This window comes from Sinohyriopsis cumingii, unplaced genomic scaffold (genome assembly GCF_028554795.1).
Source record: "Sinohyriopsis cumingii isolate HCF-2022 unplaced genomic scaffold, ASM2855479v2 utg000426l, whole genome shotgun sequence".
NCBI classification, from domain to species: domain Eukaryota; kingdom Metazoa; phylum Mollusca; class Bivalvia; order Unionida; family Unionidae; genus Sinohyriopsis; species Sinohyriopsis cumingii.
In genome coordinates this window covers 8,235,207-8,261,211 of record NW_028315897.1, presented here as the reverse complement: position 1 = coordinate 8,261,211, position 26,005 = coordinate 8,235,207, and the positions used below count along the sequence as shown (strand labels likewise).

General features: G+C 33.7%; 1 protein-coding gene across 5 annotated transcripts in view; it reads left to right on the top strand.

The window, feature by feature from the left end:
- Positions 1-26,005, top strand: part of LOC149774139 (E3 ubiquitin-protein ligase TRIM56-like) — an 80,820-nt gene that overhangs the window by 16,903 nt on the left and 37,912 nt on the right. For 3 of the 5 annotated variants that reach the window (XR_016417030.1, XM_089945817.1, XM_089945815.1), the window contains 2 exons: positions 458-481; positions 6,634-6,657. The exons of 1 other annotated variant lie outside the window; for it this stretch is intronic. Coding sequence is in view for 3 of the 4 variants with exons in the window: in XM_089945817.1 (XP_089801943.1) it covers positions 458-481; positions 6,634-6,657 (48 nt within the window). In the remaining variant the exon portion in view is untranslated. The remainder of the gene's footprint in view (positions 1-457; positions 482-6,633; positions 6,658-26,005) is intronic. One more of the 5 variants, XM_089945816.1, reaches the window with a different exon arrangement.

Sequence of the window (26,005 nt, the reverse complement as noted above, 5' to 3'; positions counted from 1 at the left end):
TTACATGGTTGATTAACAATAATGTACCACAGGGAAATTTTGTTTTGTACAAGACACGTCATGGCCTCAACAGAAAACATATATATTTGTAGCTAATGTGCATTACCAGATTATATTGTTTGAAAGTACAGACACACAGTTTAAATTAATGTTAGTTTGTTAGTTCTTTTATACACAATGATTAGACGATATGTTGCAATTTGCTCAAATATTTCTTAGTCATGCAACAACAGCTTTGTCGATGGTTTATTTTATTGCCACTATCCTACGTTCGTATTGATAGTTTTGGGATTTTATAGCAAAATGTCAACTATGTATCATCATTTATATATTTTTGTTCTGTCTCACGTCGGATTTTCATTTGTGAATATCTGCATCCGTATATACTTCCCATTTTGAGAGCAAATATGTTGGATATTTCATCTTGACTAATATCAGATTTATTATTTTCTTTCAGGAAGAAAGAGAGAAGAAACTAAGAGTAAATACAGTTTTAGCTGCTTTCCGTAAATAAGTACAAAGCATTCATCACATACAGTTACTATATGATATATAAGTTGACAATATTTACAAAAAAAATAATTAATAGCCAAATGTTCATCATTTTGTACAATTACCAAGGAAGGATTATTTTCAAACCCTTTCCTAATTTATATAATTTCTATATTATTATTTTTATATCACACATGCATTGCTTTTGACGGAAAAGGAGGTAGAATGGTGTATTCAATAAATGCGTACAAACGGACACTTTAGTGGACTAATACATTATACGTTTGTCTCAATCTGTGCCTATTATAATATGACATTGTCAGACCAGCTGTACGTCCTGTTAAATTATTGACTGTCCGCTCCATAATTTTACAAGCATTGTGATGATAATTAGTGGCTTTCTTTTTCTAAATGTATAATGTGGCTAATATTGTCTGTTTGATCCGAAATTTAAAGGTCACAAGAGGCACAATGTAATCATAAAACTTGTTTCCGCGTCCGGAATAAAATCTTATAAATACCGGAAACACTTTCTTTTTTTAACATATTCATCAAAACATACGCAATGCGTAATCTCTAAAGGACAAACCAAGCCACACAAGATATAACGTCTGCACGGTTTCTGTTGTTACGTGAGCAATTAATACGTTTTAACATATATTAAGGATCAATGAGTTTATCTCTAGAAAGTAGCTGTTCACTAACAATATTTAAATGAAAGGGTCAAGTTAGTACTTTAAAGAGTTAATACTTTAAGCTATACGTAACTACTCTGGAGTATGTCAAAAGGTATTTTAAAACACATTGTGACATAACTACTCCAATATTGACCCACTTGTATAATTATATATTTTAGTCTTGCAGGCATGCGTGGGTACAAGTTATTATATATATATATATATATATATATATATATATATATATATATATATATATATATATATATATTTTTTTTTTTTTTTTAAATGATTCCAACAATTGTCAAGGCGTTCCACACATCGTTGTGCAAAATAAGAACGTCAGCGCTTTCTTGAATAACGACTGACTGCATTGACAAGTGAAAGCGGGGGTTAATCTATCAAACTCAAACTGGTTTCCGAAAAGGGTACTCGCCATATTAACAGGTTTAGTATTTAAACATTGGTCTATAAATTGTTACGCAGACCTGGTTTCAGATTGTTTTGTCATCAACTGGCTTGTTTTAAGCCATTTGATTTGATTGTCTCTCATAGCGTTAGGAATGTTTAGAGAAGTAGGGTATCGAAAAAAAAATTTTTTTCTTTGTATATATTCAGTATACATTAATAGTGTTCGTGTATCTGTCTACGTGTTTAAGCATTATATACAATTTATCCTTGTAACATAGGAAACAAAAACAGTTATATTATAATTATGTTAATGTTTAATCTGTCAATTATTTGATTACCATATATATATATATATATATATATATATATATATATATATATATATATATATATATATATATATATATATAAAATTGCTATAATTTACAATTTACTATACTGTATGGTGGTTTTATTGTTAATTGTACAGATATTATCAAAACTCTAGAAATTCAAGTTGTGTTGAAGAGGTTCAAGATTATTATTGAGTAAACTCAAAGTATTGTCTCTCCTATTTATGTCACAGAACAAAATTTGTGTAGTTTTCATTATTAAACTCATACTGAAAATTTGCATAACAGATTTGGTAACAGTTATTCGAAATGATAAAACGATATGTTTTTCTTCTGTATGCCATACCGGTAAATAGGGCCGATATTCTGTTCATATTCGTGACGTTACAAATTACTTTAAAGCATGTTAGAATTAATGATTATTCATACTCAGCATAATGTTGCAAACTATTCAGCAAAATCAACACGAAAATTAAACCAAAATGGCGTCCCATGACTCAACCACTATCCCCATAATATTTACTATATAAGGCATATCAAGTTTTATTTTATATTTTAATTTTGCTTCTGATTTAATTTGTATGTTCATACATTCTTTTGAACTCGCGTATCCAATTGCCTTTTATAAACTTTTTATTTTCATGTTGGAACTTTCTTTTATGACTTCCGTCCGCCAAACACGAGGTAACGAGTTAAACGCTCGCGTCATCCCAATCTGGTTATATATTTTTTTAAAACAATTTAATGTAGAATCTTTCTTTCAACCTCGCTGATCGCAATTTTTAAATTTTAATTTTTTTTACTGTTTAAGTTGAAATGCTAGAAGAAACAAGGTTCGCACCCATTAACTACTAACTTTCCTCTATACTAACGTTTGCTAAGCAACAAGTTGTCAGTTCGAAATTCGCGGCACCCCATTTGTTTATTTTGAAAGTTTCTTTATGACTAACGCCTGCCAAACACTAGGTTCCGAGTCTGATTTTCGCGGCATCGCAGTTTTGTTTTTATTATTTCTTTTTTAACTTTTGTGTGGAAACTTTCTTTTCTTACTAAGCTTCCAAACAAGAATTCTCTAGTTCGAAAGTTGCAGAATCTACTTTGTTGTTTGTTACTTGTTCATGTTTGAACTTTCTTTTAAACTCGCGCATTCCAAAGATTTATTGCGTTATTTCTTACTTTTTATATTTATGTTTAAACTATCTTTTATTACTAATCTTTGTCAGACAAGAGGTTGCGAGTTCGAAACTTAAGGCATCCCAAATTTTTATTTTATTTTTAATTTTTTTGTTTGTTTTCATGTTTTCGCTCATCAGAAGTTTTTTTTATAATCGTTTTACATTTTTAGATGTATGCTGATACTGTCTCTTATTACTCCCGGCATATAGCAGATTTCATCTGCATAGTACATGGATTGTCCCTATCTGTTACGTTTGGAGTCACTTTGCACATCAAATTCATCTGCAATCTCAGCATTCTGTCCTAAACGTTGTCACAATCAAGTATAATTTATTAGCGGGAGGTAGTGCGATTTTCTAGACAAGTCTAGTCGCCACTGAACGGTATCCCTCATTAAACCGTAGGTACAAAATCGGCAATTTTCAGCAGATACTGTATGCAACACAATTACATCCTCAGACCCGTTAATAATCTAAAAACATGAAATAACACACTAGTTTTCAAATTTATAGCAATAAATGATTCCTGATATTTTAACAGCTGACTGTTTATTGAATATTTCATTATCAAAGGTACTTCCAGGCTTTATGTACAAAGACAACATTCTAGGTGTGCGATACTGAAACACAGATTAGACAGAGGTATCGAATGCCATATTACCCATTCAAAATCAAATGTGGATGGAAAACAGAAGAATATCAGAGGAAACCTCGTCATTACGAGATGAGTTATAAAACAAATAAAAGAAAACGAGTCGGGTTGTACCTTGTTTTTAATCGACGTTAAAAGTGTTCACCGAACAGATATTATACGAACAAATGAGTCTTTTAATTAGTATTTTAACTGCATATTAAACGGGAAAAATCAACAATAAAATATGCATAATTGAATTTCCGGCAATGTTGGCCATCTTGTAACTCTTGTCATCGTTGCTATTGCTGAATGGATGGTCATATTAACATGAAATGTTCGCTAAGATACTTACTATGCCAAAAATGGTGCCGATCTGAGGTCATATTGTGGCCGAGTGCTCTAAAGCACTCATCGTTTCGGATAACTGCTATCTCACGTCTGTCTGTGTGGGTTCGCCTCTCGGGCTCGGCCAATGTGGGTATGTGAAAAGGCTTGCCAGTAGGTTCTCGTGGTTCTTTCCGGGGTTTCCCTGGGTTTTTTCTCCACCGTTAATACCGGCCGTCATGCATAGCCTATCTTGTGCTGAAAAATGACGTTAAGCCTTATAATAATAACATCAAATCAAACAGTCATTTTTCCATCTGCTATTTCATCCAAAAACATTTTGTTGTGTTTTTTACAAAGTGTTCCTTACAAAACAAAATTCTAATTTGAATGATGCGTGAATAAAACAAATACTATATGCAGTATGCTCATGGCCTTTTTTGTACTTAATTATTTTATTTGTATTTAATCATTTTATTTGTATTTAATCATTTTATTTGTACTTAATCATTTTATTTGTATTTAATCATTTTATTTATGTTTCATCATTGATGTTTTCAAAGTGGAACCCTTTATCAATTTGTTTATCCCTTAATGCTTCAGTACCGAAAACGTTTACTTTAATTTTAATCGAAAGTCTGCCAAATGATAGGAATATTTCTTAGCAGATATGTGGATTGTTTTTTCGTTAGTAATTTTGATTTTTATATTGTGCTTTTAGCTACCAATTGACTTGGTGTCCTACGTTAGTTGCATCAGTATCATTATATTTAAACATCGCGTTAAATTCAAGCTTTAAATGAAGTCGAATTAACTGCTGTCATCCATTTTGAATTTACGGCTAATATACATTTGATGTTTATTCATTATTTCGTAGGGGATAGTACAACAAATTCGGGTCAGAATCATGCCATTGTGAATGAGCTATATCAGCCATTTATAGAAGACAAATTATGCAATTATTACAGATATATTTCATCAACATATAATACATATTTTGGCATTAATAATGGTTCATTGGATTCAGCCAGTATAAAGATAGTTAAACAAGCTTATGGTTGACATCTTGTTTTGTCATAAATATCATCACGTTTTATACTTATCCACGCCGATAATTATAGCATGTAAGTCCATGCTCCATATATAGGGACATGAATCAATCAGCTTTGACAAAAATGATGCAGTTGACGTTGCCTAACACTTCCAAAGAAGTGTATTCATATTGGTCTGAAATACCCATAGTGTAAGATTTGCTAATCAGATTATCGTTATCGTTCGAAAATGTACACACCAGCACAGACACAAAAACACTTTTCATCATTATTTTGTATAACAAAATGAAACACACACTGCCAGTTTATAGAAATCTAGTAAAATAGGATTTTGCCGTCCTATGACCGTGCTTGATCCACGTTTTTCGTTTCTTTTTCAAATTACATCGATTGACGAAAATAATATTTTATTATCTAATGCAGAGAGAACGGTTCTTACAATCTCATAGTGTAAGGTGAACTGTTATGAAAAGTGCAAGTTTCTATTTTCCTTTCTTCTAATATTCAAATATCAACAAAGGATTATCTGCTGGAAGACGTATCAAGTGTGCAATGTCAATTTAATTAGGACAGTGTCGTCTTTGCATAATGTACTACCTATTCCTTTTCCTTGATGAAAATAGTGAGGAAAGCTGATAAGATTTTCTAATCATATTATATTGGTCTTTCAAGAATGTCCACACCAGTACATACACAAAACACATTTGTATCATTTGTGTGTAATAAATAAACATACATTGCCAATTTATACCAATGTACTGAACTATCATTTTGGATACACTGTACTGGAGAGAGAGAGAGAGAGAGAGAGAGAGAGAGAGAGAGAGAGAGAGAGAGAGAGAGAAATGTTCTGCAGACATTTGTGCAACAAAAAACTCTTTAATTATACAAATTAGTCAAATACTGAGGAAAGAGCATGGATTTGGAAAAAAGAATGACAGCTAATGTCTTCGAAAGAATAAGCAGATGAGCATGTTTGAAAACGCTTTACTTTTCTGAAATAAAACAATATTGGTTTTGTTTGCCCACTTTCCTGATCACACATTACCGCATCCGCGGTACGTTTTACTTATACCAGTCCACACGACAATTGAGAGATGAGTGACTTCATAATTATACACAGAGTTTGAGGACAAATACAGTGAAACAATAATAAAACAAGAACTTCAGAGAGGCAGTGTATATTTGATGATAGGCTGTCTGCCGTTTAATTTGTTGTTGGAATTAGCAGCGCACTTTTCTTTTTGCCTACCTTTATATATTACCAAACTGATGAAACATTGCAGGATAAAGAAAGAAAAGAAAAGTTCCTATTCAAAGATTTACATACGAGGCAAGGCGTACACTATATTATTTCAAACGACAACTATTTCGGATTTCTTTGTTTCATGTAATGACTTACACTGTGTATTTTGTCCTGTATTTCCATTTACGAGTATGACGAATTTGTGTATGCGTGTCCTCTCCCTTTCTGGAGAGCATATTATAGGGATTGATATCATCTTCTCTAATATCAGACTTATTCTTTTCTTTCAGGAAGAAAGAGAGAAAAAAGAAAGAGTAAGTAAAAAATAAAGATACTCTGCGTAAATAAGCACAAATCATGTATTACTTGCATTTATTATGTGATGTCTGAGACGAATATATTTATGAAAAGTAATTATTATCCCAAATTTGTATTCATACCCTTGTCATATTGGTTCTATATCGCGCATTTATTGCTCTTGTGGGAAAAAGAAATAACGTCCTTCTTTTAGCAAATCCGTACAAACCGACACTTGTATTGGCTAATTAATTATACCTTTGTTTCATGATGTGAATATTATAGTTCTACATTGACCGACCAGCTGTCCATCGTGTTAAATTATTGACTGCCCGGCCTTGAACTTTACAAGCCTTGACATGATAATTAGTTGCAGTTTTCTAAATATATACCTTGATTAACATTGTTTTGTTATATCTCACATTGTCTAAAATTTACTTCATTAAATAGATAATAAATAGTGTCTAAAACTCTGCACATAACATTATCGAATATATACATTCTACACCTTCCGTTTCATAGCAACATTTGTTATATTTAAATGTCCGCTTCATTTTCCGCTGAAAATATGACGGAGGCTGTACAAATGGCGTAACTATGTTTCAAAATAGCCACCAAATCTCAAATTCGTGACCATACTTACTCTATATTGGTAAATTTTCTAAAGTGTATTTGGTTTCATTGGTACTAAATAGTGTTTGAAACACTCTTCAGAACAATGTAAAATATATACATTCTAACCATTATCTTTGATGGCAACGTATGTTAGATCTAAATGTATGTTTAATTTCTCGCTGAAAATATATCGGTTGTAGTCCAAATATGTGCGTTAGCTCTGTTATTTCGCCAGTCAGCACAAGGAGTTTGTTGCTGCTACTCCTTCTAAAATATTAAATAACGGATATCATTAACATTCTTGTAAAACCCGCTCCTCCGGGATGGATGGTCATTTGAAATTAAGTTTGTCCTAGTGATGCCATTCAGGCATCGAATATTCCTGTCACGGTGGTGATCTTGAAAACCTTGTTATCAATATTTTTCCTGAATCAGTGATTTTATCAGCATAGCGATTTCACCGAAATACGAATGTTGATGTTTATTTGGTTTTAAATTTAAAAAATGCCCACGCTGCTGGTATTATGTTTGCTAACTGGCATATTGTCAAGCTTCGCATAACTACGTATTCCTCATGACTGTTCAAGTCTAAATTGTGCTTTCGTTCAAATCCTTCTTACAATGTATAGTATATACGTACTAACTAGAAATGTTGTTAATCTTATATGATGTACGGCACAATGGCAGCCATCTTGAACATCTTGTCATTGCTATTGTTACGACTCTAGATCTTTAACTAAATAGAGTAAACAATTTAAACAAGAAATTACAAAAGACATTTCATATATCTAGATTACAAATGTGAATATTCCAAACAGACATTGTTGTGATTTATATTCCAAATAATTTCAAATGTCCTATCATAATTTCAAAAGTAAATAATGGTTTGGAATGATTTCAAAAGTCTTGAATGTGCTGATGTACCAGTAGTCCGCAAAGTGATGGCGTACAATGCATTAAATGTGCTGAAGTTCCAATAATATGAATGTGCTTTTGTACCACAATGACGCAATCAAGTATGTATTTTAATGAGCCGCTTAGATTGCCTATACTATAAATGGGGTTGTTGTTGATGAAGTCGTTACCGTCACTCTCGCGAATATATGGTTGAAATCCATTGGATGCGGGCCGACGTTTGTTCGGACTAGCGTCCATCTCAAGTTTAAGTAGATCATATTTGCTCTTCCGGTGATAACATCCTTCATAAATTGTCATTAGGTTGGTGCGCTATCTTCAACCAACCACGACTACAGTTATCACGAGTAAGTACAACGAACTTCAATAACAAGATTACTTGACATGAATTTCAACGTGGGTCATATTACTTAAATGTTTGTCAGATCCACGGAGAGGTTGTCTATATTGTCTATGTTTATTATGCAACGAATCAATTTCGCATAACACACCAACAGGGTTTACCCAAGTGATATTATCGTAGCGGCACAGAGTATGGTATTGAAACGATATGATTACAAAATCACTTCGTCGTCAGATTATTTACAGGCACCCGGTGCTGTCATATTTTTACAAATATATTCCCGATACGTTCCCTGGACGAAGCCATTCTGTATATTAGTACGTGCTGCTAATATAATACGCTTATCATCCATGGTCTTCTTGTCACTCAACAGTTCGCGTCGAACTCAGTCATTGTGTTTACATATATAATACTTTAGTGACCGTATGTATGACTACCGTGAACACTACCTTGATATGTGTTGGCGCCATTATCCACAACTCGAGAAAATCAGTCATAATCATACATATCCAATAGGGAGAGCGATTCTAATTATAATTTTCCGCGTAATTATTTTGTTCTAGATATTGTTAAGTCGCCTAATACAGTCTTGCAAAAAACGAAAACAAACAATGTAACAAAATAACACCAAAACCACATTAGTTTCACGTATTTCTTTATCGAACGAAATTGATCTTTATAGTTAAATATAACCAAGAATGATGTTTGTTCTCGAAACAATTAGGACACATGGTTGCCTTTTGTGTAAATATCGACACACTGATTTTTGAGTATATTGACATAAATGTCAGCAACGAGATTACATTACGATTGACATGAATCTTAGAAAGATTATGATCATTATTATTTCTGTGGGATCGGCAATATTAGACATTTAACTTTTTTCTAAATGTGGCAGAATTTCAATGATTTGTATCCATTTCATGTATCAGCGGTCCTGCAGCGTGTCTTTAGCGATTTATATTACCAGTCGTGCAAATGATACTTATTTATCAAATTGTCCTTGAAAATATTACACGCAAATTCACTTTCGCCGGAATGTGACTGAACAATCACCTTGGCTCTCTCCATGCTGTAACGACTAAACTATGTAACTTTGTAATGTTTTATTGTTATTTATTAATCAGGAGATTAATCGGTTCAATGGGGAGTCCGTATGTCCCTGAAGCCAGGACTCCGCTAGTAGATGAGTGATCCTTACGTCAGGATATTCTAAAGGGATCTAGGTGCATTGCTGATTATGCCAATTTTAACAAATGATGTACGATTAAGTGAATTTATTTGGATAAACACTCACATGGCAGAAATAGCAAAATCTCAATGTATAACAGAACATACCACGCATGAAGTGCATATATTCGAAAAGGACCTCAAAGAGGACATTGCCAAGTACAAATATGTGGATACACAGCATGTATACGATCCAGCAAAAGCCACACCAAAGTTTTGACGTGGAGGAAAAGGAAACAAAAGTTGTTCAGTACATTTCAGTGGTATAGTTTACTGTCAATTGCATCTGCATCTAATAATACACGTTTTACAAATGCTGCACGGTTATAAAAATACGGTCTCCTATACAAAGTGAAATATATTAACTGGATGAAACAGACTCAATCGCGACACTGAAAACTGTACTTTGGGAATTTCTGCAAAATGTGGTACAGATATCAACGTGAATTTATATGTCATAGCCAGATAGGGGAACAGTTGTAGATAACTGTGTTGGAAAGCAGAAAACCACTGTTAATGTATGGAAAACCACACGCAATGTCAGGCCGTCGTAGAAGAGTTTTACGAGTTATATCCCGAGGAATACGACACTACAACAACGCACAAACACACATTCACCACAAGATTATTTATCTCAAATAATGCCATAGCTGATCCCGTGAATATATCAGGATTTGTCGACGACACAATCACAGCTGATGCTGATTTTAAGTTGTCTTGTAGGGCTGTTTATAATTTATTGAACGGATGAGTGCAGATATTCCCACAGGTAAAACAACCGAACTTGAAAACCGTTGATCGAGTCTTGAGGAAATGCAAGTAGTACGACATTAAATAAGTTCCCTATAGAAGAAAGTGCAGATATCGAACACGTTTGAGCAGGCGTAATTCTGCTACATGACAAATTAGCAGAAAGATATGCCATTTATTATGAGACTTATGGAGGCATATTGCGAGAATATTTCCTTCCCGGGACTATATTTCTCAGAGGGAATAGCGGTTGTCAGTTTATATCTACCTAGAAGGTAATAGGCATTATAGCAGTGAGATGTATCATCTAAAAATGGCATCAGCCACAAAATGAATCACTAAGTAACCAGCACTACCTGTCCATTCCTTGGCACCAACGATTTCATCCAAAGTACCTGTACCACGTGCACCTGCATCATCAGGAATTGCATCGTCTGCGTGGCAAATCGTTCAATCGTGGATAAACATACTCTTACTCTGCTTGTTAAAATGTGTGGCTGCTTCAAGAGGTTGTCTGGGTATAATTTGAGCTATGGTGTGAAATCTGTTAAAATGGCCGCTGAGGCTGTCGTAATAGTTGCCTGTAATGCAGTAGTGGCGTTAATCATACCGATATCAGCAGGCTAAACCACGTGGAAATTATAACGAGATAAACCACGCCGACGATGACAACAAATATGGTTTATGTACCAATGAGTTTGCAGCGATTACTTGTCGTGTAGTATTCAATCTAATCAAGATTACGTTGCCCAGTATGTACACGTTCCTGAAGTAAGGTCCTATTCGACTGTCTTAGCGGCGGCTTCCCTTTGTCAGCCAACGTTGGTAAATTTGTATGCAGCTACGCGTTGGCCGCATCCTCGTAGGGAAGTGTATCATAACATTTGTCCCTCTCCACTGTCATCATGTGTCTATATATGATGAATTTTATTCAACATGTTTTACTTATCTCTGAACGGTGTTACCTTGGGAGATCTGGGTGAATTATGTTTAACAATCGAAATAGTGCTGGCCATGTTCAAAATCTCTTTGAGTGGATTCCCTTAAGTAATTTCGTTTGTCTATATTCTTCTGGGCCTATTTCAAGTTATCCAACTGACATTTCTACTATCCTTGTTGTGACTGTTTCCGCGGGTTATTTAAACATAGAGACACATAAACGGCAAGTACAACGACGGGTGTTACATTTCAAAGTGATTATAAAAGACCATAATTATGCTATGACATTGACTGCCAGCGTAGATACAACTATGTATGGTACATTTCAGCGTGGTTTATACCTGACCATAATGCAAACTTGACTGAGTTCGGATCGTTGGTGAATTTGTATGGGTTGATTAAAACTATATTTACCTCATATGAATATATATCAACAGCTTCACCTGGATTCAGAAATTATCCTCAAATACATGTCCATGTAAATCAAATCAGTAAACTCGAGACTAGTCTCAGTAAGTTTTCTAATATATACGTGATAAGCATGAATGTATGTGTGGAAGTGTTCGGAAAGGAGCGAGTTTATAATAGTATCAATCTTGATGTGGTGTAGGCTAAGATCAAGTTATATTATCGAGGTCACGATACGATTTACGAAAATCATGTTGAATTTTGTCATCAAAGATATCTCGGGAAATTGCTATTGTGATAAATGCATAATTATGTCGATTATAAATCTTTATGTTGGCACCACGGATGAGTCATTTGACATGAACAACAATACATTAACAACTATACCAATACTTTCTTTGGAAACCAACCTGGCAAGTAAGTAATAAACGGATCTCTATATATTTTCACTAGCGTTAGTCTCTGCAATTTACACATATTCGACTCCGTTCCCAAACACGTGCGTCCTAATGCAGAGTCAGTACTTGATTTTATCGTCATTACTCATCGGCAGTGCATTTATTGTATCGCACCGAATAGGTTGCCACTCGTCGAAGGAACTTTGACGATGGCGAATAACGGCGGTAATAAATTCATAAACGAATTTATATGATCAAGTCGCTATTGGTGACGCAAATAAATGAATATACGAATTCCCATTACTATAGTGTATGACATCTGTATATTACTATTCTATGTACACATCGATTGTCCGGGAGAAATACCCGACAGATAGTCCCTATGATTTTAAAGAATGTTCATTTTACATCAATGCCAAATACTTTAATTATCAACAGCGTTTCGCTGCCATTGCTAAATGGGAGTATGAAATGTGGTATCGAAATGAATCAAAATACTGTCCCAAATATTTTAGATCCTGCATATGTCACCGATGTAATATTTAGAAATGTCACTGATGATAGGTATAAGCTGTGTTTTTTTTTTTAACAATGTCCGGGACAATCGCGTGGATGAACGGGGAAAAACATTGTTAATATAAACATCAACCACATATGACTAGAACATAAGGCTGATCAGTGGATTTCATTACAAATCCAGTTGCTTTTAAATAAGACCGATGGATAAATGCAAAATGCCATAACGCGGACCCGGACGCACACAAACGATCCACATAAATGTTGTTGATTCCACGCATGGACGACAAGCCGCTCGAGAATGAATAGCAATTCAAGTTAAAGTAGCAAATTAACACGAGACACTCTCCGAGACACATTATATGTGATAAATATCGAATATGAAATGTTCGAAGAGACCTTCGGTAAAATGCTGCATTGAGAGTGATCCTGACTTACCAAAACATGCGAATTAAATTCAACAATACCTAATTAATCTATCAATCTATAAATCATAAATTATATGATGTTTATTGTATAATTTACTAGCTGTTTAAGTCATTCTTATTGTTATCCTCACCGACCTGACAACCAATTTATTGTCATTTATATCAATTCAATTCAGGTACTTATTACGATATAGTTGAAGTGTAAATAAAAAATCATTCTCGCTCCAGATTTTATATTTGACTTATTACAATCAGGTCATATTTTCGTTTATGTAGTAAACCTTATTTCAAGATAATATAAATGTACTAATCCGTATATAATGTCCATCCATCAAAAGAGGTTATATAATGAATTAAATGAATATGGCAAATATATATCATGACCTTGTTTGTCATTTTCATATACCAAACTGTACATCAAAACAATGATGGTAGTCAGGCCTTGTATAAAAAACAAGACTGTCATGGTTAAACTGCAGCTTTAATCAATGTTTCTTTATCATTGAATCACTTGTGTTTTGATTGAAAAGAAATCAAGAGTGTACTCCTTTCTCCGTTCCTTAGTCAACTGGTAAGATCTAGCTCGGCCATTAAAAAAACAAAATATATTTAGATTGCACGTGAAGATAATATGATATATATTCAGAAATATTAGGGTGATTATATTTTTATTAACTGTTTCAGCTTTATATACATATCTTCATAAGGCAATTATTGTTGACACTTTCAAGTTGATATTTCTCGAACCATTAACTTTCAAATCCTTGAAGGTCTAATCTTGTCCTGGAAAACTGGAGCATATATGAATCAAATTAGATTTCCTTGATATGATATATTCATCTCTGAATGATGTTTAGTTATTCCACATAGTAAGGGACTGATCGAGGTATTTACTTACCTTTGGGACATTGCGCTTCATATTTGATAGTTCATTGTGTATATATACAATGCACTCATACTACTCTTTCTCAATTGTTATCTTACGTATATGCAAGATAATATCAATATTGAACATGTATCACTTTTAGCTCTAACAAACTGAATAAAGTGTTCACTTAATTTATACATGATGCTGAAAAATGAAAGTATATGTGTAGGTGATAAAAAGAGCAAGGACATTAAAGATATAAGGCAAAGTGTAGGAGGTGAAGTAATGTGGAACAAATATGAATAGATTATACATTACATTGTTTTGTTGGAAATGTCAATGTGCTGCCCTTACATTTTATGATTGATATGTATGGCTAATATGGAATACTCAAAAATACATTACCTGTTGTAATTTAGTGTACTGATGGTAGTCTCTCAGGATCTCTTAAACATGTATAAATTTAGCATGTACATGTCATTTAGTTAGAATACGTCCATAAATTATATCTTCTTTTTCATCTTTATATGGTATCCTGAGAATTTTTAATTCATACTCTATGGAGATTTAAACCCAGGCTTGTGGGCTTCGATTTAAATATATGTAGAGTACGAATTAAAAATTATCTAACCTGTATGATAGTATTATTTGTATTCAGGTTCAGGGGCAGGTACCCTTGCCAGGGTTTATACAGAATGTGTCTAATTATGTCCTATGTCCAATAACCTATATATGGTTAAAGTAAAAGCTATACCTGGTCACGCATGCATTCAATATAGATTCTTTCAGTAACGGGTGTCATAAATGTTTTGTCATGCATACCTTTAGATAGCAATTATTCACCTTATTTGGATCCTCATACATCAATATTCTTTTGGAAAGTCATATTACATACCTCGAGAAGCAACTACAGCAAAGTATATGTTAAAGTACTCTGACATATTTGGACATTAAACAAACAGGACAAAAAGCAAACAAGATATTAAAATGGGAGTGATTGCTCACTAGACTGACATATGCAACTAGCCAATGAAAGCAGCTGACTAGGAAATCTCAGTCAATAGGATGCTTTCTTTATAATTTTTTTGTCCAAATTTGTTGATATACAAAAATAGTTATTTCATGGCTTCTCTACATTAAAGTTAACATTTCTCTAACAATAGAGTTATGCCTATATTACTGAAATGTGACAATGTAAATGAGAATATACTTCATTAGTCGAAGACTTGGTGTGAAACAGAAATTTTTAAATTTAGTATGCAAACATTGTCTCATATTATATATTACATACAGATATTGTACATAAGAAACAATTTAAATCTTGTCTTCCCTCTAAACATTATTTTCGTGACCCATGTTTGTATCAAATTTGTGTCAGATACCTGTGTACAAACAAACACCAGCCACTTCTTCAACAAATCTTTGACTGACAGGTACAGAAACTAAAACTATGCAAAAGTAAATACTAAATGAAAATCCTTGATATTAGGCAATGTTGAACAATGATATTTGTTAATGGTGGAATTATATACAAAACTATTCTCAGGGTGTGAATCATCATTATCTGAGCACTAGGACAATTAACATTTTTACTTGGCACAGTGTGTATCTCATGAGAAGAAGAGGACACGTTGTTTTTGTGAACCTTGACGGCACAAAGACTATTATTATCAACAATCAGTGATCATAACTCAATCAAATAATGATGTAGTATGCATTCATTTGAGACCTTGTCCATATAACATTGCGTATAAAATTTAGTTGAAATCAATAGGACCAAGCAAAAGTTGTCATCAGACAGAGTTTTGTACTAACTAAAAATTGGATACAGTTTAAAGAAGCGTGGATTGTTTTATCATCAAGCAGATACATATTATGGGACAAATATAGTATTTCACGGGGTTGACCAAAGCGTAAGCTAGTAGGTCAGATAAAGTAAGATGACTGCATTACAGTGTTTATCTGATGACAAGCCAAGATTAATAATAGATAACCAATCTCTCCTTTACAAAACAAAACAAACAACCTGGCACATAGTTAATGAAGATATTGTTTCTAAAATCAATTCCACCCCAACCTTTTCAGATGTATTCAGCTGGCTGAGTTAACCACCACAACCCATTCAGAATTATTCAGCTGATTGCTTTGCCCATGCCAACACATTCACAGAGTTATTAAGCTGGCAGCTTTAACCACTACAACCGATTCAGATTTTTTTCAGCCGTCTGCATTGGGCAATCCAACCTATTTAAAGAGTTATTCAGTTGGCTGCCTTGATTGCCAACCTATTCAGATTTATTCAGCTGGCTGCCTTGACCACCCCAACATATGCACATATTTATTCAGTTGGCTTGCCTTGTCCACACCAACCTAGAACGAGAGTTATTCAGCTGCCTACCTTGACCACACCAAGCTACATGTATCCAGACTTGTTCAGCTGGCTGCCATCAGCACCCCAACTTATTCACAGGGTTATTCAGCTGGTTGCCATGACCCTTCCAACCTATTCAGAATGGGTCAGTTGGATATTTTGTCCACACAAACCTGTTCACAGTGTTTTCCAGATGGATGCCTGATATTATCATGGAATAAATATGGCATAATTGTATTCAAGCTGTGTTTCTGTCCTATGCATTTGAAAGAGCCAGATAAATGCATTACGACTTCAATCAGCTATTTACTCTGGAAACCTGTGACATCTATAGCGCAGCCATAAATTTTATTCATCAATGAGCCATTATAGCACTGCTCAAACAACTGAATATTCACCTCCTGGATACAATGGTGAAACTGTATGATCCCAACATCATCAGATTTGGAACGTTTTATATGATCTGTAGTTGGATTTAAGCCTAAAAGATTAATATATTTACTTATCTGGCATCGAAGGTATTGCAAGTATTATCAAGTAAGCAGAAGATCTTTGTCACATAAATCATTTTGTTTAACATTAAAGACAGCAAAGACTGTGCATATGGACCTGGTTTGTGAGTTTCCCATGTAAGGGCTGTAAGGACTGCAAATGGGCTGAGATATCCAAAATACCCATAATGTGAGAGAGCATGGAATCTATTTGCTGAAAAAATTCTTCTTTTGCAAAGATTTCTTGGAAATAATACACAAACTGTACATACATGCATAAATAAACATACACACAAACACAAACACATACATACATACATACATACATACATACATACATACATACATACATACATACATATATACATGCATGCATACATACATGCATGCATGCATACATACATACATACATACATACATACATACATACATACATACATACATACCTCGGATGCAGGAGATCATGGGTTCATTCCCCGGCCGAGTCATACCAGAGACATACAAAGATGACACTAACAGCTGCCTCGCTTGGCGCTCAGCATTCAGAGGGTAAAGTTAGGACTGGTCGGCCTGGTTTCCGGATAATATGACTAGGTGGGACAAAATGCTACATGTCTTCTTCATGATGTCCCAGTGCTAGACATTAATATAAACTGACACACTGTAGACATCATAGTGATATGACTGAAATTTGTTTTAAAACTACATTACAAATCCAAGTCACACACACACACCCTCATACTTGCATACAATTTATATTGTTTAATTCAATAGTTAATACTATCAAAACAGTATGTCTCTACTTTGCAGTATGATTCATTTGTACAGCTGATCATGGTGAAATCAACAACTGAACTGCTCACATTTGATTGGTTCACTGAGATTTGAAGGTCAGAATAGGGCTGCTTCTGTAAAATAGTAAGATTGAACTGTTCGAGATTTTTCTGAATCAGATATATTTTTATTTTAAACACCGAACAGGATATATTTAGCGAATATAGCAGTTTCATGTGGATTTGTATGTACTTGTGCTAGCATTCATAAGATGTATTTAGAGAGAACATGGTATTCATTGATAATATATTGAGAGATAACATGTGATTCATTGATACTATATTGAGAGAGAACATGTGATTCATTGATAATATATTGAGAGATAACATGTGATTCATTGATGATATATTAGGAGATAACATGTGATTTATTGATAATATATTGAGAGTTCACATGTGATTCATTGATAATATACTGAGAGAACACGTGATTCATTGATAATATACTGAGAGATAACATGTGATTCATTGATAATATATTGAGAGATAACATGTGATTCGTTGATAATATATTGAGAGAGAACACGTGATTCATTGATAATATATTGAGAGAGAACACGTGATTCATTGATAATATACTGAGAGTTTATATATATATATATATATATATATATATATATATATATATATATATATATATATATATATATTGGTACATCAAGTGATGGCAGGGGAGGGTTTATTATGTTTACATTATCTATATCCAGACAGATATGGTAGTTGGGTGCTTTAATAGATCATCTGTACAATCACAGTACCTGTAAGGCTAATTTAGGGCAATCGAACTGTACAATCTATGTACCTGTAAGGATAATTTAGGACAGTCATACTGTACAATCTAGGTACTTGTAAGGCTAATGTAGGACAGTCATAATGTACAATCTAGATACCTGTAAGTGAAATTTAGGGCAGTCAAACTGTACATTCTAGATACCTGTAAGAAAAACTTAGGGCAGAAAAACTGTAAAATCTAGATATATGTAAGACAAATTGTGGGCAGTCAGACTGTACAATCTAGGTACCTGTAATGCAAATTTTTGACATTCAAACTATAAAATCCGGGTACATGTAAGGCAAATATAGGATAGTCATACTGAACAACTATGGCACATGCATGGTAAAATTTGGACAGTCAAATTTCAGTAACTACTCTTGTATAAATCTTGATACCCAGTATAGTACTCCCTCATTATAACACTGTTTATGAGATCCATACCAAGAATACTGCAGGCTAATTGTGAGGTCACCTTATATTGAGATATTATTAATACATGTAGAACAAGATAAAATGTAAAATGGAAGGGCATAATAGCTCTGCAAAAATAAGTAGAGAAGCTGATAAAGTAACAAATTTGAATATAAAAGCATAATTTTCAAAGCAATGTTAAAATGAAAACATACATTTGATTCTGAATCTAAAAAAACAAGAATATTTAATTGAAATGTATTTTCAGATCTTGAAATCCATATAGTTGTAAAGTATACTAAGAGCGTAATAATGTAGCAAAGTTTTTATCAGTAGACATAATATAATAATGCCTTCATTAGTGCTTGACTTCCTGATTAATGCTTGATTCTCTAATTAGTACTTGACCAAATCAATAACCTGTGGTTTAAGTATATGTTATACATATACTCGCATAGAAAAAATACTTACAATCCTACATATCCGACCCATTCAACATGTTACAGCGTCCATCTTATCTTTCATGTCTATCATATTATTTACCATTTGCTCTGCTGGATATCAAGTCCAACATTTTACATGTGGTGTCAATAATTTCCTCAAATAATAATAATAATAATAATAATAATAATAATAATAATCAGAATAATGATAATCAGAATAGTAAAAGGGCACTGATCAGTTAATTAGTTTGCTGTCATCGTCCCTTTTTTTTTAGCAACAATAGTCTGCATGAATTGACTCAGGCAAGGTTAATTTTATTCAGGTATACCATCTCTAATAACACCATCTCATACCAGTAATGTGAAAATATAATGAGAAACACAGTTACTGAACCTAGCCAAATATAAATGTGATAATAGAGAATAAACAGACTTTTAGCAAGAGAAATAACTATAGCAATCAAACAGCAACATTTACCTCCCTTCTCTTCTGTACATGTGTTTTCACCACTCTATATGGATTATTATAATGAGTTATAGCCACTGCATGTAATTTAAATTGAAAAATATACAATATGTAATTATAATAGGTAATCATATATTATAGGTGAAAGAAACTGTACAGTATGTACTTATAATTGTATGTGGTATGAATTAAAGAAACGGTCCAACATGTAATTATAATTATCAACCATGTGAAAGATTATGGTTGTTTACACTAGGTATGATAATAAATGAACTGGTATGAACAGAGTTTAGCAGCATATCAGCACAATACTGGCTATATATTACCACTCATAAGTTAAGTTTTAAAAATGCCATGATAAAAAAATACAAAGAAGTTAAGAAGAAAAACTCTTGCAAACATGATGTCCTACAGGATGAAGAATAATATGTAAATTTGTTAAAATGCTTTAAATGTTATACAAAAGTTAAATACATATACATGTTTAAAAAGACAAACAATATTATGATGGTACCTCATAGAGTTTCTTAACTGAGTCCACATCTCAAAATTAAACAAAGTCAGATCTTTAAATGAGAATTTCTAGACGTTGACAGGCACAGTCAAAGTCCATAATTGTGCATCTGATGAAGTATCTGCAGGTACAAAATTTGTTTTCTAAACTAATGACACTTTAAGCTGATTATTTGCTATAACATCCGATTCCCTTAGAGGCCACCAAGGCAGCCAACCTGGGCTGGCTAAGGGCATGTATTAAATCCATGACTTTTGGATTACAGGTCTAACACTCTACCAAATGAGCCACCATGAGCCACCGTGGCTCTGTCTGCAAGTACAGTGGGACATGTGTTAGACAAATAGGCAGGTGATGGATACATGCAGTGTGGGGATAAGGTGTGCTAGATGGACAAGTATAGAATGGGTGGAAAAGTATGTTAGAAGGAAAAGAACAAAGTGAGGAAAAATGTATTACACATATGGAGAAGTACATAGTGGGGAAAATTGTGTTAGACAGATGGACAAGTAAATGGATGAATAATGAATGAATAAATGGAGAAAGTGATGAATGGAAATATGAATAGAATATGCCCTGGCTTCAATAAAAATTGGACTGAACTAAGATTGAAACTGAATGGGTTACCATAATAGGATTAAGTGAAAAGATTAAAACACACTGTATGTAAATGAAATATTTATGATAAAGAAGAATACGAGTCTATACAAACCCTCACCATAAATATTAATGTATCAATGAAATTGAAAAAATAAATATAATAGTAAGCAAACAACAACAACCAAATATGAATACTCTAATAAGACTTAAAACTTGGACACAATATGCATTGCTTTACAAACCATGACAATAACTCAAAATATGAAGTTATACTCTGCCATGAACACTGTAGTTATTCTAATAAAGGCCCTTCTAATAAATGCACCTCCTCCAATTTTTCTCCACAAAAAAAATTCCTATATTATTGAGGTATTAAATCCACACTTATTAATTATTGTATGTCCAAATAACTAACAACAGTGCAGTTGTATTCCAATGACTGTTATAAAAATCAAAATTTAATTTACAATCGTTTTCAGTCAAACAGCAATATTCTGTATTAAACACCCCTGCTTAGGAACTGCACACACACACACCAGCGGGGAATCTGTTATTATAACCACAATACATGCTAAACACCAAATTGTATGATATTGATGTTATTATATACAACTAATGAGTTTTGTTCTATTCATCACAGAGAGAATATGTTATATAAAAATAAATGCTGAACTTGTACATCATGTTGAGACATTCAAGCTATGAATACTATTGCAAAAGAATCTTGTAATACTACAAACAATTCTAGTATCAAGATCTCGGTATAATTATTTCCACATATAGCATGTACATGTTGTACATAAAAAGAAAAACACATGGAAAACCCAAGGGTAATGTACCCATGCACATCATGAAATATAGGTATCTCATTCCAGATGATCTACAACAATATTCATCTATAACGCAGTTATTATTAGTCAAGGTAAACAAAGTTAAAGGTATATTAGATATTGCTGTATACAGTAAAAAAAATCCAATACATATACTCATTTGAATGCATCAGCAAGTTAGTTTCATGCCCATCTCATTACATGTTAATTTAAAGGGATATTTTGAAGAAGAACAGTTTAAGGACAAAGCTAGAAAAAAGGATTAACAAATTGTATCTACAATTTCCATGTGAGTTCACCATTACCTGTTCCAATGGAACTTTTCTTGGACTCATTTGTATAGTAGCAAGGAAACGTAACAACATGCTTTGTCTTCTGACCTCAAATAATAAACACAGAACACTTCTGTAAATGCTTTATTACAATTTTTCAGAATGAATGAGACTTAGTTTGATTTGACTCAGAGATATGTCTCACCCTGAAACCTCAACATATTCATATATAGCCATGTACCAATTATCCAATGAGTTCCTTCCTGTAATTGCAACAAAACATATACCATATCAAATGAGCAATTTCCCCTTATTTGTACTGTAACATAGGCCATATGAAATGAGTTTTTCCCATCATTGAGCCAATGCATACCTTTTCAGATGAAATTATTCTCTTCACTTGCAACAAACATATTTTATATTAAAATACTTATTTCCACTCACCTACAACAAAACATATACCGTATCAAGTGAATTGCTTCCCCTCGCTTGCAACAAAACATGAATGTAGTATTGCCTTTATTATACACCTCCTCTTTAAGACTACCTTAATACTTTGAGATTAACAGTTTTGCTGGAAGTCCAAAATTAATTTGATATTACAACGGCTTGCTTCAGCGGCTATACGTATAATGCCACCTAGATGTCAGGGAATACAAATAATTAGTTCCAGTCTAGATGTGTGATATGGCAGTACATACCGAATATCAAAATCAAATGCCTGATCTACCATCTAGGTTTAAATGAGTATATAAAAAAGGGATATACAACTGACTTACCTCATTTCATAGTTAACTTGGTTATGTGAAGTTGCAATCTGTATAGGTGTGGTTGCAAGCATACAGTTGATTGAATTCAGTGGCATGTAGCATGCAGCTTGCCTTACTTACAAGCACTGATTAGCCTGTCTTACTCACAAGCACTGACTAGCACGTCTTACTTATAAACACGGGTTAGTTTGTCTTACCAGCACTGGGTAGAATATATTACCATACTTAAAATCAGACGGTTGCATGCCTTACTTAGAAACACTAGTCAGCATGTCTTTTCTACAAGAACCGAGTAGCATGTCTTACAAGCACTGGTTAACATGCCTTACTTACAAACACTTCTTAACATGTCTTACGTACAAGCACTGGCTAGAATGTCTTACGTACAAACACTTCTTAACAAGTCTTACGTACAAGCACTGATAAAGCGTGCCTTACTTACAAACACTGGTTAGCATGTATTACTAACACAAACTGGTTAACATGTCTTACTTACAAGCACTGATTAGCATGCCTTACTTACAAGCACTAGTTAGCATGTCTTACAAACACTGGTTAGAATGTCTTTTTTACAAGTATGGATAATCATGTCTTACTTACAAGGACTGGTTAGCATGTCTTACTGACAAACACTGGTTAACATGGCCTATTTACAAACATCGGTGAGTAGGTCTTACCTACAAGTACTGATTAGCATGTCTTACCTACAAACAATGAATACAATGTCTTACTTTAACAAACACTTGTTAGCATGTCTTACTTACAATATTTAACAAATTCTGGTTAGCATGTCTTACCTACAAGCACTGATTAGCATGTCTCAATTTAACAACCACTGGTTAATCTGTCTTACAAACACTGGTTAACATGACGTACTTAGAAACACTGGTTAGAATGTCTTACCAGCACTGGTTATGATATTTTATCATACGTAAAGTCAGTAGTTAGCATGTCTTACTTAAATCACTGAACATAATACCTTGCTTTAGGAAGCAATCGTTATCATGTCTTCCTTACAAACACTGGTTAGCATGTCTTACATACAAACACTAGTTAGCATGTTTTACAAGGACTGATTAGCACGTTTTTCTTACAAGCACTGATTATCATGTCTTCCTTTAACAAACACTGGCTGGCATGTCTTTCTTACAAACACTGGTTAGCATTGCTTATTGAAAAGAACTGGTTATCATGTCTTACTTTGACACACACTGAATATGTCTTACTTACAAACACTGGTTAGTGTGTCTTACTTGCAAACACTGGTTAACATGTCTTACTTACAAGCGCTGGGTAACATGTCTTACAAGCACTGCTTAGCATGTCTTACTAACATGCAATGATTAGCATGTCTTACTTACAAACACTGGTTAGCATGTCTTATTTAGAAACACTGGTTAACATGTCTTACTTATCAACACTGGTTAGCATATTCTTACAATCACTCTTTAGAATGTATTTTCATACTTAAAATCAGTTGTTAACATGTCTTACTTAACAGCTCTGGTTAAACAGTCATTTAACAAACACTGGCTAACATGTGTTACTTGCAAGCACTGTTTAGCAATTTTTGTTTACAAGCAATGATTAGCATGTCTTACTTACAAACACTGGTTATCACGTCTTAATTACAAACACTGGTTATCATGTCTTACTTACAGCACTGATTAGTATGTCTTACTTCCAAACACTGATTAGCATGTCTGATTTTATCAAACACTGAATAACATCTCTTTAACAAACACTGGTTAGCATGTCTTACGTACAAGAACTGGTTAGCATGTCTTAATTACAAACAGTGATTCGAATGTCTTACTTACAAACACTGGTTAGCATGTCTTACTCACAAGCACTGACTAGCACAACTTACTTATACCCACTGGTTAGTTTGTCTTACCAGCACTGGGTAGAATATCTTACCATACTTAAAATCGGATGGTTGCATGCCATACTTAGAAACACTAGTCAGCATGTCTTTTCTACAAGAACCGAGTCACATGTCTTACTTACAAGCACTGGTTAACATGCCTTACTTACAAACACTAGTTAGCATGTCTTATGTACAAGCACTGGCTAGAATGTCTTACTTACAAACACTTCTTAACATGTCTTACGTACAAGCACTGATAAAGCATGCCTTACTTACAAACACTGGTTAGTATGTATTATTAACAAAAACTGGTTAACATGTCTTACTTACAAACACTGATTAGCATGCCTTGCTTACAAGCACTAGTTAGCATGTCTTACAAACACTGGTTAGAATATCTTTTTTACAAGTACGGATAATCATGTCTTACTTACAAGGACTGGTTAGCATGTCTTACAAACACTGGTTACCATGTCCTATTTACAAACACTGGTTAGTAGGTCTTACCTACAAGTACTGATTAGCATGTCTTACCTACAAACAATGAATACAATGTCTTACTTTAACAAACACTTGTTAGCATGTCTTACTTACAATATTTAACAAACTCTGGTTAGCATGTCTTACCTACAAGCACTGATTAGCATGTCTTCATTTAACAACCACTGGATAATCTGTCTTACAAACACTGGTTAACATGACGTACTTAGAAACACTGGTCAGAATGTCTTACCAGCACTGGTTATGATATTTTACCATACGTAAAGTCAGTAGTTAGCATGTCTTACTTAAATCACTGAATATAATACCTTGCTTTAGGAAGCAATCGTTATCATGTCTTCCTTACAAACACTGGTTAGCATGTCTTACATACAAACACTAGTTAGCATGTTTTACAAGGACTGATTAGCACGTTTTTCTTACAAGCACTGATTAGCATGTCTTCCTTTAACAAACACTGGCTGGCATGTCTTTCTTACAAACACTGGTTAGCATTGCTTATTGAAAAGAACTGGTTATCATGTCTTACTTTGACACACACTGAATATGTCTTTCTTAAAAACACTGGTTAGTATGTCTTACTTATCAGTAGTGATTAGGATGTCTTACCAGCACTGGTTATGATGTCTTACCATCCTTAAAATCCGTGGTTAGCATGTCTTACTTACAAGCACTGGTTGGCATATCTTTCTTACAAACATGGTCTGCAAGAATGATTAAAATCAGTACGTTGCTGTACTTAATCTCTCTTATTTACAATCAGTAGGTTGCAGCGGTTAACATATCTGACCTACAATCAGTGCATGGC